The 15,726-nt window shown below is 43.2% G+C and overlaps 1 protein-coding gene across 3 annotated transcripts; it reads right to left on the reverse strand.

Annotated features, from left to right (window-relative positions):
* Positions 1-52: 52 nt before the first annotated feature.
* On the reverse strand, positions 53-15,726 carry ggt7 (gamma-glutamyltransferase 7). Of its 3 annotated transcripts, none has more exons than XM_080763642.1 (17): positions 15,616-15,694; positions 14,647-14,969; positions 11,199-11,431; positions 9,875-10,026; positions 8,998-9,115; positions 8,830-8,897; positions 7,801-7,874; positions 6,972-7,165; positions 5,720-5,807; positions 4,799-4,926; positions 4,425-4,513; positions 3,382-3,534; positions 3,107-3,224; positions 2,848-2,985; positions 2,653-2,752; positions 1,280-2,059; positions 53-1,249 (listed from the first exon to the last, which is right to left on the reverse strand). In XM_080763642.1, the coding sequence occupies exons 2-16, from the start codon at positions 14,954-14,956 to the stop codon at positions 1,881-1,883; spliced, it is 2,142 nt and encodes a 713-aa protein (XP_080619768.1). In that variant the 5' UTR covers positions 14,957-14,969; positions 15,616-15,694; the 3' UTR covers positions 53-1,249; positions 1,280-1,880. The 3 variants fall into 3 exon arrangements, with proteins under 3 accessions (XP_080619768.1, XP_080619767.1, XP_080619769.1); XM_080763641.1 differs by having other exon boundaries at positions 14,647-15,181; XM_080763643.1 differs by lacking the exon at positions 14,647-14,969 and having other exon boundaries at positions 15,616-15,726.

Genomic DNA, 15,726 nt, shown 5'->3' on the forward strand with positions numbered 1-15,726 from the left:
AATTGTTTTGTGACCCGTCAAAGATCAAATAAACACAAACCCATCTCCAATCTTAACAGTGAAAACATTTTATTTCTGTAGTGTGTACAATGATCGTTATGGTTCAAATCAAATACAAATATAATCTATAAATAATGCACATGAAATCATTGGGTGCAGTGCACAGCCTTAAGACAAATTCTACTTCTACTACTTCAAAAAAAAAGGCAACGAGTTATCACCAGTAGCATCATTATCAACAATCAGCACATTGGAGGTTATGGCCTTATAAGGGTATAGTCAGTGTTTAGTTAGTAAGCATTGGCCAATGAAAGCCTGTGGAATGATGCTTTACAAAAGCAAAAAAAAAAAAAAGACAGCCCCCCATATGCATTTTAAAACAATCTTTCTGGGCTAATCATAAACCAACTACGATAAAAGAGCTGCCACAAACAAATGCATTGTGTGCTGCAACAGTACAAATGAACATTAATAGTCATATAAAAATACATAATATACATTGCACTCAAGCCATCATTGAACATTTTAATAGCTCTTAAATGTTCAGTTCATTCTAAAAAAAAGAAAGAAAAAAACATCCCGTTTCTAGATCAAGACCACACATTTTTAAAAAAAGTTAATAAAATCATACAATACAGGCAATTTTAAATAAAAATAAATACTACATTTAGCCTATCATAACATTCAATGCTTATTTAGCTGAAGCAAACCCCTCATTCATTTCAGGGAACTCAATGAGTTATTGACATATAGAATCTAACAATTTCAGGAAAATAATGTGTAAATATTAACAGGTTCTCAAGGAAGCATTTTCTCTTCTCAGGATATTAGTTGCACCAAAACAACATCAGGAAATAGCCAGTCACCAGTGCCACCATACACAAACATGTACACAAACATGAGTAAAGTGGCTTAGATTTTGGCATGTGTCGCACGGTGCATGACATAAATACATCTGTAACTGCTATACCTATAGCGTGTTCATCTTTCCATGTGATTTTGTTCAAGGCTAAACGATATTTTATTGGTAAAACCTGAAAAGCAGACCACTAGTTTGGGTGCCCTAAAGACCATGTGCATTTAAATGGCAGTGTCCTGGTTTGGCGTCACATTTTATATAAACACACCTCTTTGGTGCAAAACTGAAGTTTTGGATTAAAAAAAACGGAGCCTTCTCTTTGACCAAACTGGACCGTTGATGAATTTAGAGCTTCTTCCAATGTCAATGAGAGGTAGACGTTTCGTTTAGCTTGAATTGAACTTTGAACGTTTAATTTACATGCTTAGCAAAGTTCAATCTTTTGTCACATGGAACTCGCTATGATTTTGGTAAACAAGAGGCTCAGATTGAGTGATTGACGGCATCCAGGAGACTTCCGGAACCTTTACAATGTGGCGCCTTTACGTCATGTCTAAGACAAAACTTAATATATAGATTGTCTTTCCTCCCCATTTTGTACTTTTTCAAATTGGCAGACTAGCCTTTCTAGCAGCAGTTCTCACTACCTCCCCACCACATAAATAATGCCCTTCTTTCATCTCTACTCTCCAAGGATAGGTAATACTTCATTTCCGTTTCCTAGTTCCCTACTACCACCACTCCTACTTCCCTTACACCTGACTTAAGGTCCTTGCAAATTGCTGTGTTTTCGCCCTTAAAATAAAAATAAAAGCAGCAGTCTGCAAGGACCTTTAGACTGAATCACACACACTGGAGTCTCACACCAAAAATAGCCAATTCTATCTCTTCAAGGTCACAGACGTTGTGAGCTTGTAAGATTGGCTATTTTCAGTGCAGAGACACGATGCCCAATTAAGTATATAAATCAGGTTTTACCAACCATCATCCTGGTAAGACTAGGGCACGCTTGAGTACATGGTCACACAGAGGCCTTCAGGGACATGGTCAGGGCCGAGGCGTCGGCACTTCGCGGGTCATGCACTCCTATGATGAGGTCATTGGTTCTCCTGGTTCCCTCCACCAGCGAGAGGACGTCTATTCTTTCCACTTTGTGACCCCTGGCCTGCAGCATCTCCACGTCCTGTTCTAGAAATTCAGCTGGAGTGGAGGACAGGGAAGAGAGGTGTGGAAGTGGATAACTTGAGTTGGTGGTAAAAAAAATACTTCACAATGGATATACAAGAGGGATGCACGATTAATCAGTCACCTATATCAATATCAGCAATATCGACCCAAATATTACATTCGTAGTATGGTGCCAAACACTCATATCGGTAGGTGTAGATGCCTGTGCCACCCGAGGCCACCCCCTAGCCCCCTTTTTTAAATCTAGGTCCTTGCCACTCATCTTACACACTTCCACTTGGTTTGAGCATAGATATATAAATAATAGAGATGGCACTGGATGGGAGGGGAATCCTGGTGCCGTCTCCATTATTTATACATCTATACTCAAACCGAGTGGAAGTGTGTAGGGCGAGTGGCGAGGAGCTAGTTTCAAAAAGGGCCTAGCACTGCCTCTGGGTGTAAGGTAAAACCTACTGGAAACGTGTATTGCAATGTCGGTATCGATCAATTTGACTATGCAATCAACCAGTAATCGGATATCAGCCAAAAGTTTCAATAGCGTGCATGCCTAATATACAATGAATGGACCAAACTCTACAGCAGAGTCTGTAGGAGATACTTACAGTCTACTAGGAGTGTGTTGGGCTGCAGCTGTGGGTGGAGTCGACCATACGCTAAACTGTCGCTCAGGTTCTTGCGAGAAGACAGGACGTTCATCAGCACCTGTGAGACATCGCAGAGCAGACAGATTAATCACTATGAAATTACATTTAGGAGAAACAGACAGACGAGAAAAGATTTGATTCATTTTAAATTACCTGGGTGATGCCACTCAGCGATCGATCTCCATTGGATGAACCCAGGGCAGCGTATGTGCCACACACGCCCACGGCGGGCCTAACCGCTGTGGGCATCAGAAAAGACAAGGGCCTCTTCCCTCCCTGGAGGTTGTTATGCTACAGAGACCAAGAAGGAAACCAAGGAAATGTGTGAATCTTGTGTGAAATCTCATCTGCATCACAAAAGCAAAGAAACAAACACAAACAACAAAACGCAAAAGAAAAAAGCTTTCTTTACTGGATTAGACGGAGAAGCATCTTGCGTTTTATTGGGCCATGAGAAGTCCAGAATCTGGCTGTTCAACAACACCCCGGATGGGGTCACTATCCCACTGCCAAAGGGCTGATTTAAAGAGCTAGAAATATGAAGAAAGAAAAACCATAAGACAGTGTCAAAAAAAAAAAAAAAACACTGCCACAGTAATTTCCCAAAAGAATCTCGGCTGCCTTTGGGATTTGTATATTATGAACTGAAAATGATAGACCAATAAACGTTCCCTGTAGCATACATACCTCATGACGGACACTATAAAGTCATCCGGTCCCATGACCATGACCTGGCTGGCCGTTGAGCCGGCCTCGAGGGCGAAGGATTCAGTGTAGTGACTGGCAGGAAACGCCTGAGTGTCATCGATCATCTGACGGAGCAGGGAGGCTCTCGATTTACTGTGGGATTGAACAAAAGCAGCTTCATTATGACGGATGGCCATTTAGACCCGTTACACACCCGTATACGTTGTTATACCATTCAAGCTGGGAACTCCTCCGTGTCATTTTAGTTGATATAAATTGTTGTTGTCGGACAGAAACCTCTCCATGTTTTAACTTTTTTCCTAAATCAACTTGATCACACAAAAAGCATCACAATTTGCTCGTTTTCCACAAGCTCGAAACACGCATTTTCAAGCTCGACGATCTGCTACTTTTACTATTTTGTATTGGAATCCTGTTGAAACTTTTCAGAAACGTAGGTAGGATTTAGAAGATGATGTTTTTAGAATCGGCCTCAGGTCAAAATGGGTTGAATGAGCAGTGACCATTTTACATTGTAGATTGGGGTCCACAAAATTGCATCAAATGGGAGTCCGTCTGTGGACTCTAGTACAATGGTTCAGAAACTGGGGAACCATCTCCAATTGTCCCTAAATTATTTTTGGCCGGTCCCCAGATGATTTGCTTAATGTGCAACATATTGTTTTCCCACTCAACAGTAAACAAACCAACATACAGTATACAGTAAGTGTATACATGGTATTTGCACATTTCTAAAATGACCATTTAATGACCTTTAAGACCTTTTTTAAACTAAATTGTTCAAATTGTCAAATATTACAAGGAAGAGCCAAATATTGTGAAAATAGCCGCTCTACAAGCTCGCAGATCTGCGAAACCGAGACAAACGAAATGCCTAATTCCAAGTGCTTGTCAGGGTGGGGGGGTCCGCCGTTCAAATATGATAATCTTTGAATGGTTTGGGAAGCCTTGGTCTAGTGCAGATTAAACTGCGGGTCCTTGAACTGAAAAAGGTTGAGAACAGAATAAATAATAGAGCATACCTCAGCATCTGAGTGACTGTCTCTGACACAGACGTTTCATACAGGGGGTCTCCTAGGCCACTAGCCAGGGCCAGAGCTATCTTCACAGACTGAGAGAGAGAGAGAGAGAGAGAGAGAGCGCACAACAAAAACATTACATTCATGTGTGGTCCTAGCCTGAAAAACCAGACAAATCTGCCACAGGAAAAACAAATCCAGTAATATTAGTCTGACCAAATCAGGCTAGTGTGGTCCAAACGACAGCCAACGGTTGTGTGTGTGTGTGTATATACAGTACACCGTATGAACTCGTAAAGCTGAATGCGTCCCGCCGGGCATATTAATGCGGGGTACCTCGACATGAAAATGTTTGAGAATTCACTGCATTGCAGTACCTCTGCAATCCAGTGGTAGGTGCTGTTGCGTGGCATTTCCCTGGTGATGTTGTAGCCTTCAAGGATGTTGAGAGCCGTGATGAGGGCGACACCCGCATGAGGTGCTGGCGCTGCCATCACATGGTGACCTGCACAACCAAGAGCAGCGATATGTTCACGTAATGGCAAAAGAAAATGCCACACTGGCACAGGTCACTTTCACTTAACAGGTTTTTCACTCTCTGCCTTGACAATAGGCAGTGTCCAAACAATTCCAAAAGCACATTTCCTCCGTCAGGTGGAAATCTCATATGTCCAGAACTGTTACTTTTCAGGATTTAACTTCAAAAACAGCAAAGGTAGCAGATCAATAAGCTCAAAAGGCGGCGATTCCAACCACATTTCGAGCTTGAAGATCTGCTACTTTTGATGCTTGTGTGATGCTGTAATATGATCAAGTTGGGCATTCATTTACAAAAAGAAATAAAACAAAAAGTAAAAATATGGACAGTGATACACCCAAATCACTGAATTCTCCTTTAAGTCTCTCGTTTACCAAAATGAGCTTCCTACTCTAGTTGAACTTTGTAAAGAAAAGCCTCTGGCTATAAAAAAGCACTGGTTCACACCGACTGCAGTGGCTTATATCATGTCCACGTCACATGCAGAGCGAGATGCCTCTGCTCTGCGCAATGATTGTTATCACTCCAAACAAGTGAAATTGATGACTCTCCTCCAAAAGCTAAGTATTTTCTACTCGGGGGTGCTCTGCCAAAAAAAAAGACCAGGGCACACAGAGCACTTTAAAGCAATGCAGAAATACGTGGCAGACAAATGCTGGCAGTTAAAAAAAACTAAAAAACACTTTCTGCACAGCCCCTAAAAGTCAAGTCAATGTATCCGTTGCGTGCCAAAGGCAATAAAAGTTATCTTGTACGGTACCTTGATAGATGATCTCTGCTGGCTGCTGTAAGATAGTGCTGTAGTTTTTAAAGTCCTCTTCCGTCAGCACTCCTCCTCTGGCTTGTACCTGTTCACAAATGCATGGGGTTAGATGTGTAGTTCTACCGTTTTTAAAGTCCGCTTCCATCAGCACTCCCCATCTCTGGCCTGCACCTTTAAAAAATGCATGGTATTTGGAGACAAACAGACGAGCCCCGTCCTGACGACATAGCAAAGAAATGTTAGTTTAAAAGTGTAAATAATATTTTAAATTGCTATAGGCTATATGTTGCGTTTGTTCAGTAACATGGGTGCACCCAATAAACACGAGATACATTTTGTGGTTGGAACAACAATTTCATCCAATCAGGAGAGAGAACTCATACAGGATAAACAGGTGAAACTGGAAATGATCGGGAGGGGAAGAAAAAAAAATGGGCAGACAAAAAAGGAACAGTTAGAAAATGCAATCCCGTAAATGGGTTCTCTCGCCTAATTGGATGAAATTGGTGACTCACTTTTCGTGAGTTTCGTCAATGGACTTCTGTGAGCAAAAGAACCCAATCTAGTGAGCGTACATAGTACTGAAACTGAACACCCGTGTAGGTTTTGAACAATAGACGTTCCTGTAATGTCACACCTCCAAGTGGCACAATTACAGCATACTGCTGTGACAGACAAAAACATGGAGCACAAAGCACTTTGCTTGAGGCAAACACAACTAGGCAGCTATCTCAGATGAAGTTGGCAACTAGACTAGTCAGTTACAGACACTCGAGTCATCATTTTGACAGATCATTTAGCTAAACCATGTCAAAGACATTGCAGAAACACCAAGCATCTTGATAGCAGTAAAGTTGCATAACATGTTAATCTTTTTCTCCTTACAATACAAGAGTACACAAGAGTGTCATGCAAACATAGGGAAAATAGCCGACCTACAAACTATGCAATGTGTTGTGAGCTACAGGGTTTCCCGGTTAGAGCCGGTGTTTCACATCTGTAGGATATCATCTCTGTCGGGTGGAAACCAAAAACGGTAATAGCAACGAAGAACCGTAAAAGTTGCAGATCTACAAGCTCAAAATGCATCACACCGAGCTTCGAACTTGTAGATCTGCTATGCTTTTGTGTGATCAAATATAAAGTATCATTTATGAAAAAGAGGTTTATGCCTGAGAGCAATAGTAGTATACAGTATTCATGACTGCTGGCTTTATATAATCACAGAGGACGACAGTGAGGTTCTTACAGCTGCAGCCATTTCTTGTGTCAGGTTCCCGCTGTAGAAGTCAGCGATCCCACTGGCTGCGACGGTATCCAAGATGGCCGCCAGGTCGAGGCGCCTGCTGAACAGGCCGGGGAGGGGAGCTTGGCCGTTGGGGAGGAACAGGTCCCGGAACGCGTCCGACACATTCTGGTCCTTAACTCTAGCTAGAGCCTCAGCTAGAGACAGAGGGGAAGAGACACATTCTGGTCCTTAAAAAACCCATTTTGGGCCGGAACCCCTTTTGGTGTTAGCATTATGTTATGCTTTAGCTATTGAAAAATAGCAGATCTACAAGCTCATAGCGCGCCACCGAGTGGCGCGCTACGAGCTTGTAGGTCTGCTATTTTTGAAAAATCGAAGAACGACTGACATAGAAACATAGCTTTTTCAGAAAACGGTCAGGATGTAAAAGACATTTTTAGAATCTGATCTCAGGTCAAACTGGGTTAACTCTATAGCTACAGCCTCAGCTAGAGACAGAGAGGAAGAGGGACAGCACGCACAATGAGCTCACGCCTTGACTGCATAAATCATACATGTTTATTTATATAACACTAGGGGCATCCGGGACAATGCTCCACTCGTCCCAGACTCCCTGGCTCCCAAACTGTGGAATGAACTTTCCATTGCAACTAGATGGACTTATGTGCCCCGTGTGCTTTTAAAACCTGTAAGCCGTGTATAGGCGACCACTGATCGGAATGCATTCAATTGTTTTTATTCTTATTATCTTAGTCCTGTTCAATATTTCTGCTATTTATCCTCGATTATAAAACTACAATTTGTTCAGAATTCTTATTTTACTACTTACCCAGATCATGAGTCACATTAAATCCATTTCTGGCCACATCGGCTGCCATGGTAACCACATCTTTCCACGGCATCCTGTGTGGGACGCAAAACGTTCATGCACAAAGTTCTGATTCGTCAAAGCCTTCAGAAAACTATGACCTTCACAGCTCAATACTTTAAATCGAGAGACCTCCTCCAGAAGAGAAAGTTTATGTAAAAAAGTGGTTCAACATTTTCAATATTAAAAAAATCAAATAAGTAGCACCCCGACACGAATCACTGGATTAAGCTATTCCACAATTGTGACTCAGCACTCTCAACAGTCATTGTTGCTGCTGGGACAGAAACCTTGCATTTCCATCTTTCCTAAATCAATGCCCTTACTTTGTCATACAAGAGTGACGCGTAAACGTAGCTGAAATAGGCGATGTAGAAATTGTTAGATTGGCTATTTTCACCATTATTTAAAAAAAAAGAGAGAACAGGAGCTTGAGGTTATTTTTCCTTATTTTCTGAAAATGGACATACAAGGTTTCCACCCGACCGACAATGACGTCATTTCAGGCATCTGGCCAAGAGTGTTAAATAGCAGCTGTGAACCGTGGAGACATGATAATTATGGAGCATGTGATTAATAATTGCGTCAACGTTGAACAGGCAAGGGAACAAAGAGTGGTACTTAGTGTTTCTTAAGTTGGAACACATGCAGCTGATAATATATCGTCTTTGGAAATAGATCCACAGTCCTTTTAACACTGAGAACGTCTTTCGTTTTAACTAACAACATGACAGCATACCATCTTGTCCCAACGAGATTCTGTTGGATGAAGCTGTAGGGATTTTAAAACTTAATCGATTAATCATAATTAATTGAAAATTCTGCGGTTCCATCATTGGGTGATTTTCTGTGAATATAATGCCGTCTGCGTGTGCGTGTGGCAGAGGAACGCACATGTGTGGGCCAGTTGAAAAAATGTTGAATTAACATACTCTTGAGTCTACCGTACAGATTGGTCATAAATTAATAACAGTTACAGGGGTACAATACCTGCCATAAAGCTGGTGTGCCTGCTGCATGCCACTTAGCATGCCCGGTACTCCAACCAGAAGCCCAGGCTGAAACACAACAGTAAATAATAATGATAATAATAATATACCCACATCACAATGTAGCAGCTTTTACAAAGGGAGACATATTTCAGAAGCAAGGCCTTACCTTAAGGTCAAGGTTTGCCTGGACCATGTCCTCGTCGATGGCAGAGGGCGCCGTCTCCCTGAAGTCAATGACCTTGGTTGTGTTCATACGGATGTCATGCACCAACATGACCCCTCCGCTGTAAACATATGAAACCCATTGTAAACAGGGACCAATGCAGGCTACGTGTGTATTCCATTTGATAGAAACCATGTCCAGAAATCGTTACTTTTCGGGAAATTAAAAATCCTGTGTTCCACTGGATGTACAATTTAAGCCTTTTTAACGCTCTTAATCCAGAGCGATTTACAGTAAGCCAAGAACACCATAAGGTAATTGAATACCGGTACATAGAAAGTCATCAAGGATCATAAGCTAAGAATCTAACATCAGTCTAACGGTAGAATATTTATATAGCCCCTGCAAGCGCATGAAAAAGGCAAAAAACCCTCCCATGGGTCGAGTACTTTCACAACTCGATTATGCAAAGGCTAAAGTAGACAGCAACATTGTTTAATATAATCTTTATATCAAGATTTCTTTTTTGGGGGGCAGCAGCAGCAGCAGCGACCTAAAGGTTGGAGAAGCACACTTGTTACCGGGATGGTTCCCGGTTCGATTCCCTGAACTGGCAGGAAACATCTGGATGGGGCACTGAGCACCCCCCCCCCCCCCCCCCGCCCCGCCCAGACTACTCAGTGGCCAACAGTGTGAGACTGTGGTTGTACTGGTCAGCTCCCATGTTTGTGTTGTACTGGTCAGCTCCCATGTTTGTGTGTCTCTATGTGTGCAAGGCGTTGCTCAAAATGAGCCCTTGTGCTCCGCTACTAGCCTGTGTAAATACTGAAAATTCATGATATGATGATGTGTATGACTGTATGTGCTTCCCGTTACTCACCCTCCGATCCCAGAGGTGTGCGGGTGGATGATGCCCAGACAGAGGGCAGCGGCGATGGCAGCATCCACACTGGAGCCTTGCATCTCCAGGACGTCGAAGCCCAGAGACGTACACTTGGCTACGTCGGTCACCACTGCTCCCTGCTTGAAGATCTGCAAATGGGATGCAAGGGAAATAGATGGCGATGTCGTTACTTAATAATATGAACTCTATTGCTATTTATTGTAGAGCATAAACAGGACAGTAGCTAATATAGAGACCCGGAGGGCACAGTATAACGTTGCAGTCGGGGCAGAAACCTCGCCATATTCTAACTATGTGTACTATTTTCATAAATGGAAACACTCACACACAATGATCATACTATACATACAGGCCCTAATAGTTTTGGACATATGAGCATTTGCGCCTGTCGTAGACATGCGCAGAGCAAGTTCAGTCAGGGAACCTCAGTCAGCGCGCCGGCCGTTAATTGGGCCACCGCAGCATCATCATCCACAATGATTCACTCAGCCAATCACAGCTCACCCCATCTCTCATACCGGCTACTTTAACTGAAGGCTTTGCATTCATCCTCCTGCTTGCTGCTTGCTTGCTGCTGCTTTATTGTATACTGTGCGCTGCTGTATGCAAAGTGCTCACCCACCTCCACCCCAGCTACCACCTGTCGTTTTGGATCTACTGTTTTAGGTACGGGGGGGATTCAGAGTCCCTATGGTCGGGACTGATGCGCTTGACCCGAGTACCTAAAAAGCAGATCCAATATCGCCAAACCATAATAAATATATTGCATTGATTATCTTATATTCAATAAATATATATATATTACATCCTCCTTGAGTTGTCTGACTGAAATGAGGTTTCCACCCGACAGACTATTCTTAATTCCTGGCTAAAAATAAATATATCAATCTAAATAAATAAAATCTAAAATCCCCAAACTAGAATTAAAAATAAAAATAAATCACACCCGTGTGAAGTAAGTGGTGCAACTCCGTGTGGGCGTCCCCAGGGGGTCCCCGAAACGTCCAGACGCTCAGGAACACGCCCAGGGTGCCGGCCTGGGGGGGGGGGGGTCCCTCTACACAGTACTGTCACACCCGAAATCATCATATATACAGTTAGTGTGTGTGTGTGTGTGTGTGTGTGTGTGTGTGTGTGTGTGTGTGTGTGTGTGTGTGTGTGTGTCTGCGCATCAGTGACACTTGGTTGTGAAAACCAACCAAACTCTATTTTCGTGCTCGGAAACAAATCATCTGCATAATTGCCAATACCGATGTAATAAAATAATTAAAAAAGTCAAATAATGAATGAGAGACCAGACCTGTGGGTCTCCAAAGTAGATCTGCACAATGAGAGCCACAGTGACGGCCATGGCGAAGGTGAAACAGGCCGTGATGATGACCGTCATCCCGTCTCGCTGGCAGGCACAGTTCCCCGCCAACGGGTCTCTGGTGGTCTCCTGCAGGGGCGAGATGTCATGGCTGGCCAGGTCCGAGGCGGAGGACGGGAGACGCTGCAGACGGCCAGGCGTAGAGTTCATGAACAGATCAGGGTCTGGAACAAACACACACACACACACACACAGGCCAAAGGTCACCATGGAATGACCATGAAGCAGGGCCAGGTAGCGTTCATGGACAGATCAGGGTCTGGAACAAACACAGGTGTAGAGTTCATGAACAGACACACAGGCCAAAGGTCACTGGAATGACAACGAAGCAGGGCAATAAACAGCGTCAAATACTAAATAGAGAAACTTCAATCTTAGCGCAGGCCCTTTAACTACAGTGCTTAACTGGTCAACAATGCTAAGCTCTGGCTGCATTCCACAAACAAAATAGCCAATCTTCAAATTCACAATGCATATTGAAATTGTTCCGGTGTTTGAAAACTGAAACTAGACAGTAGACCAAGGAAAACAGTCAAACCTCAAACCATTTCCAAAAATCGGCCTTGTACCGGCTGAATTAGGTTTTGGCCTATAAATCTTGAACCGTAGGTCGTACAATTAAAACGTACATTTTGTTGACCGACAGATGTTGTCCCCAAGCTCACAATTTGCCACACATTATCTCTGGAAGTCATGTGATATACATCAGGCTACAACTGCCTTCTAAAATGTGCATGTGGGGGGGGGCATTATAGAAAACATAACAGAAATCATTAATACATCGTCCAATCGACCCCACACACGGAAGGGCCACGTTGAAGTGTCAAAAGCTATTTCACGTAGGCCGCAACTTCGCAAGTACACAATATAAAAAGTATTCTATGGAATGGAACAGTTACTCACATTTAGCCTGGACTTTTTTGCTGTGACGTTGGAATCTGTTAGTAACTGTTGAGTTGGAAATAAAACGTCCACACAGGGGTAGACATTAATGGAAATTTGCCACTGACCCGGTGTGGAATTCACCATCACTGTCCCCACCATTATAACCACATTTGTTTTGTTTTTGTTTTTCAGTCTCGCCTCTGAAGCAAGCGGCGTGCGCTCCACAGGAGCGACAGAGCCGTGAACTGCTTGCAGACCAGCCTATAGTATAGCCTACACTGTTCCACGCAGGCTGACAGTCCGGTAATTACAGAGATGATTTCACAGAAATAATTACAAAACGGTACTACAGGGGATTAATGTGAAATTAGACTTTATTATTATCATTTCATTTTCAAGGCATTTATTCCACTGGCCAAACCTAACCTCGCCTCACCAGGCTTTCCACCACCTCGGAGGAAAGCCATGGTCTCTGTATTTTATTGAGGGAAAAGGAAGGTTCCTTTCTTTTCCAGGAAGGAACCTTCCTTTTCCCTCAATAAAGTTGCCGCCTGTTGTTCCTGCCTGTCGACTACAAAACAACACTACAACATGACGTAACGATATCATCCGCTCCCGACTGGATCATATACCGAAATGAAATGGTGCCCAGGCTAGGCCAAACCAGACCAGACCAGAGCGACATTTACTGGCCCGGACGATCTGAAAAGTACTTCCGGGCCACCGGGCCATTTATAATGTCGACCCCTGGTCCACACCCAAGTTAATGGATATGGAGATTAGTCTGGCCATGCCAGACTAACTGACATTTAAATCTCAATTATATATTTATAATATTTAACAGTACATGATATTGTTTTTGTTAAATAGCTCTATATATAGTAATTAGTATAGCGCTATAGCGTTTCACTGCATTTATTTATTGCTATAGACTTGACTGCATTTGAAAGCTCAGCTTTCCAGTGCAGAAGTCTCTCCCTGCTACTAAATTCCGTTATATAACGTGTATGTCAATAATTGATATCGTCTCTGATACAATATGCAACGTTCAGCACCATGGATAGCATCAGGGTCAGCGTTGTCTAATCGATTTGACCGACTCCAGCTATGCAATGCAACAATATCACACAGAAGAAAACATTCTCAGTTTAAAAGGAGTCTCATGTCTCGCCCGACTGTTTTGATGAATTGAACAAGGTGGACCGGACCCTCTTGTAAACAAGTGTAATGCTTTATTGGGTCGTCCACTCACAGTTAACAGTCTTTGTATTGAGTTGTGCTTGAATTGTACTGTAATTCTGCAAACTGTTAATAAATATTTCAATCAATCAAAACTGATCGACTTCAAAACTCGGCTATTGGGAAGTCTGTCGAGTCGGCGCTTGTCCAAAAACAATATGGTATCTCTATCTGCCTTGTGTTCCTTTTATGACCATATGAAGAACTGACCTCCTCCAAGTGCTATGATAACACTGCACTGTTCTGACAAGACAACAGTTACAAATGAAATGCTACTCCGACAACAGATACGAGTGACACATAAGTGGAGGGGCGTGCGTTGGCACGGGGCACGGGGGCTGGCATTGATTGTTTGATCGTTTAGGCTAGTTATAAAGAAAAGGGAAAAAAATGGAACTAAGAAGAACATACGAAAATGAAATCAATTAATTCAATAAGACCACACAGGCAATCAACCCAGCCTCAAATTGACTAATTCAGTCGGTGAGATTTGACAACAGTTCATCGTCATTACTGCCATTCTTCTATTATAATACTTCCATATTATGGATTTTTACTATATCTGTTCCATAACATAATAATGTATTGTGACGATAACATTTTCTTTTTTCTAAAATAGCAGACATAGCCTACAAGCTCAAATGTTATGACCAATTTGCACTGTGTTTGATAAACTAGTCTCAAACATCTCAAAAGATCGTTATTAAGCTACATCTACTAGTCAAGATACATGACTGAAATTAAAGGACCACCGTCACCACTTTTCAACCCATCTTCATATACTAACTAGGCCCTCAATAATCATGATAAAAATGGCACAATTCTTTTCTATACTCAGTCTGTGTCTCATAGGAGGGCTGTGGGCAGTTCAGAAACCCGTCAACCAGTGACATCGATGGGGAATCCAAGCCAATAGAAACTGCAGGCTTTCTAGTCCTGAAAAGTTATGCGAAAATGGAAGCCATCGTTCTCACGGTAATACAAATCTAAACATTTTTTGTAAAAACATTGTTTAAAAAAATCTGCCTATGTCACTGTTGGATGGGTTTCTGAACTGCCCACAGCACTCCTATGAGACACAGACTGAGTAGGGCCTTTTATCATGATTATTATAGTGAGGACCCATTATATGAATTAGGTTGAAAAGTGGTCCTTTAATTACCGTATATGACAGGTGACCGTCGCCCAGCCCTACCGTGCCTCCACGTCAACAACAAACAGCACTATACATAATGTGTCATCCTAGAACTCTGACCTGTATCCTGCTCGCTCAGAAAGTGGTCCTCGTTTGCGCGAGATCTGTTGAGCGTGTTGTTCTCCGAGGAGGACAGCCCGTTGTTGTCGTCCTGGCCCGGAGAGGCGGGCAGCCTGGGGAAGCTGGTGATGCTCATGTAGTCAACAGGAAAGTAGCCAGCTCCCAGGATGGCATCTGGGTGGTGGGCATCCTTCTCCGCCATGGACCCCCCTCCTCCTCCGCCGCCACCGCCACCGCCGCCACCCGAATGCCCCTCAGCACCAGAGTCCGCGGTGGGACTGAACATGACCGCGTATCCGTCCGTCGTCATGCACGGAGCAGGACTATTACGCAATGAAATGAATGAAAAGGACAGATCAGACCTTGCAGGGCGTGACGTGGCGAAGGACAAGATTCGAGTTATGCGACGAATCCCATGTCGTTTCTTTTTTTAGAACCTTGTTAACGCTTCGTTTAATAAGATGTCATGGAGTTCGTTTCTCCGACAGTCGAGATGTCGCATTTCGCAGCCTCCTCAAGGCTGGGATCGTGACACCTGCAGAGGAGAGGACACCGACAACACGTCAGACAGTCTCCCAACGAAACGACACCGAACCTAGAATATAAACCCCCTGTTGTTATCAGCCAGCCAATACATAGATAGATAGATATGACAACGCTCTATGCGGCAGCTTGGAAAATGGCAAATCTAATCTAGATATATGTAAGTAACATTGACGCAACATCGTTTCCATCTTAACTATTATTTGAACCCGCAACAGTTTGACTGAGCCGCGGACACGTTGACAACGATACGACCACCAAGGAAGACCTAAGTCTGAGCGTATTTATTTACAGAGGTTGTTTCAGTCGCGTCGTGTTATGAATTTATCGTCTCTCTCTCTAGTCTACACGAACCTGCGGCCTCGCCCGTAGTTAAACAGCTAAAACATGCGCACCGCCATCGCATTATAGTCTCTCCTTACTTACCGCCTCGGACGTGAGTCACTGTGCGTAAATGTATATCCTGACCCGAGCTAGAATGTAACAGAGCAGGTGAGGCGACCCGTCACCCAGGTGAAGAATCTCTCTCTCTCTCTC

The sequence above is a fragment of the Protomyctophum bolini genome (genome assembly GCF_963924005.1).
Source record: "Protomyctophum bolini genome assembly, chromosome: 5".
Lineage (NCBI taxonomy): Eukaryota > Metazoa > Chordata > Actinopteri > Myctophiformes > Myctophidae > Protomyctophum > Protomyctophum bolini.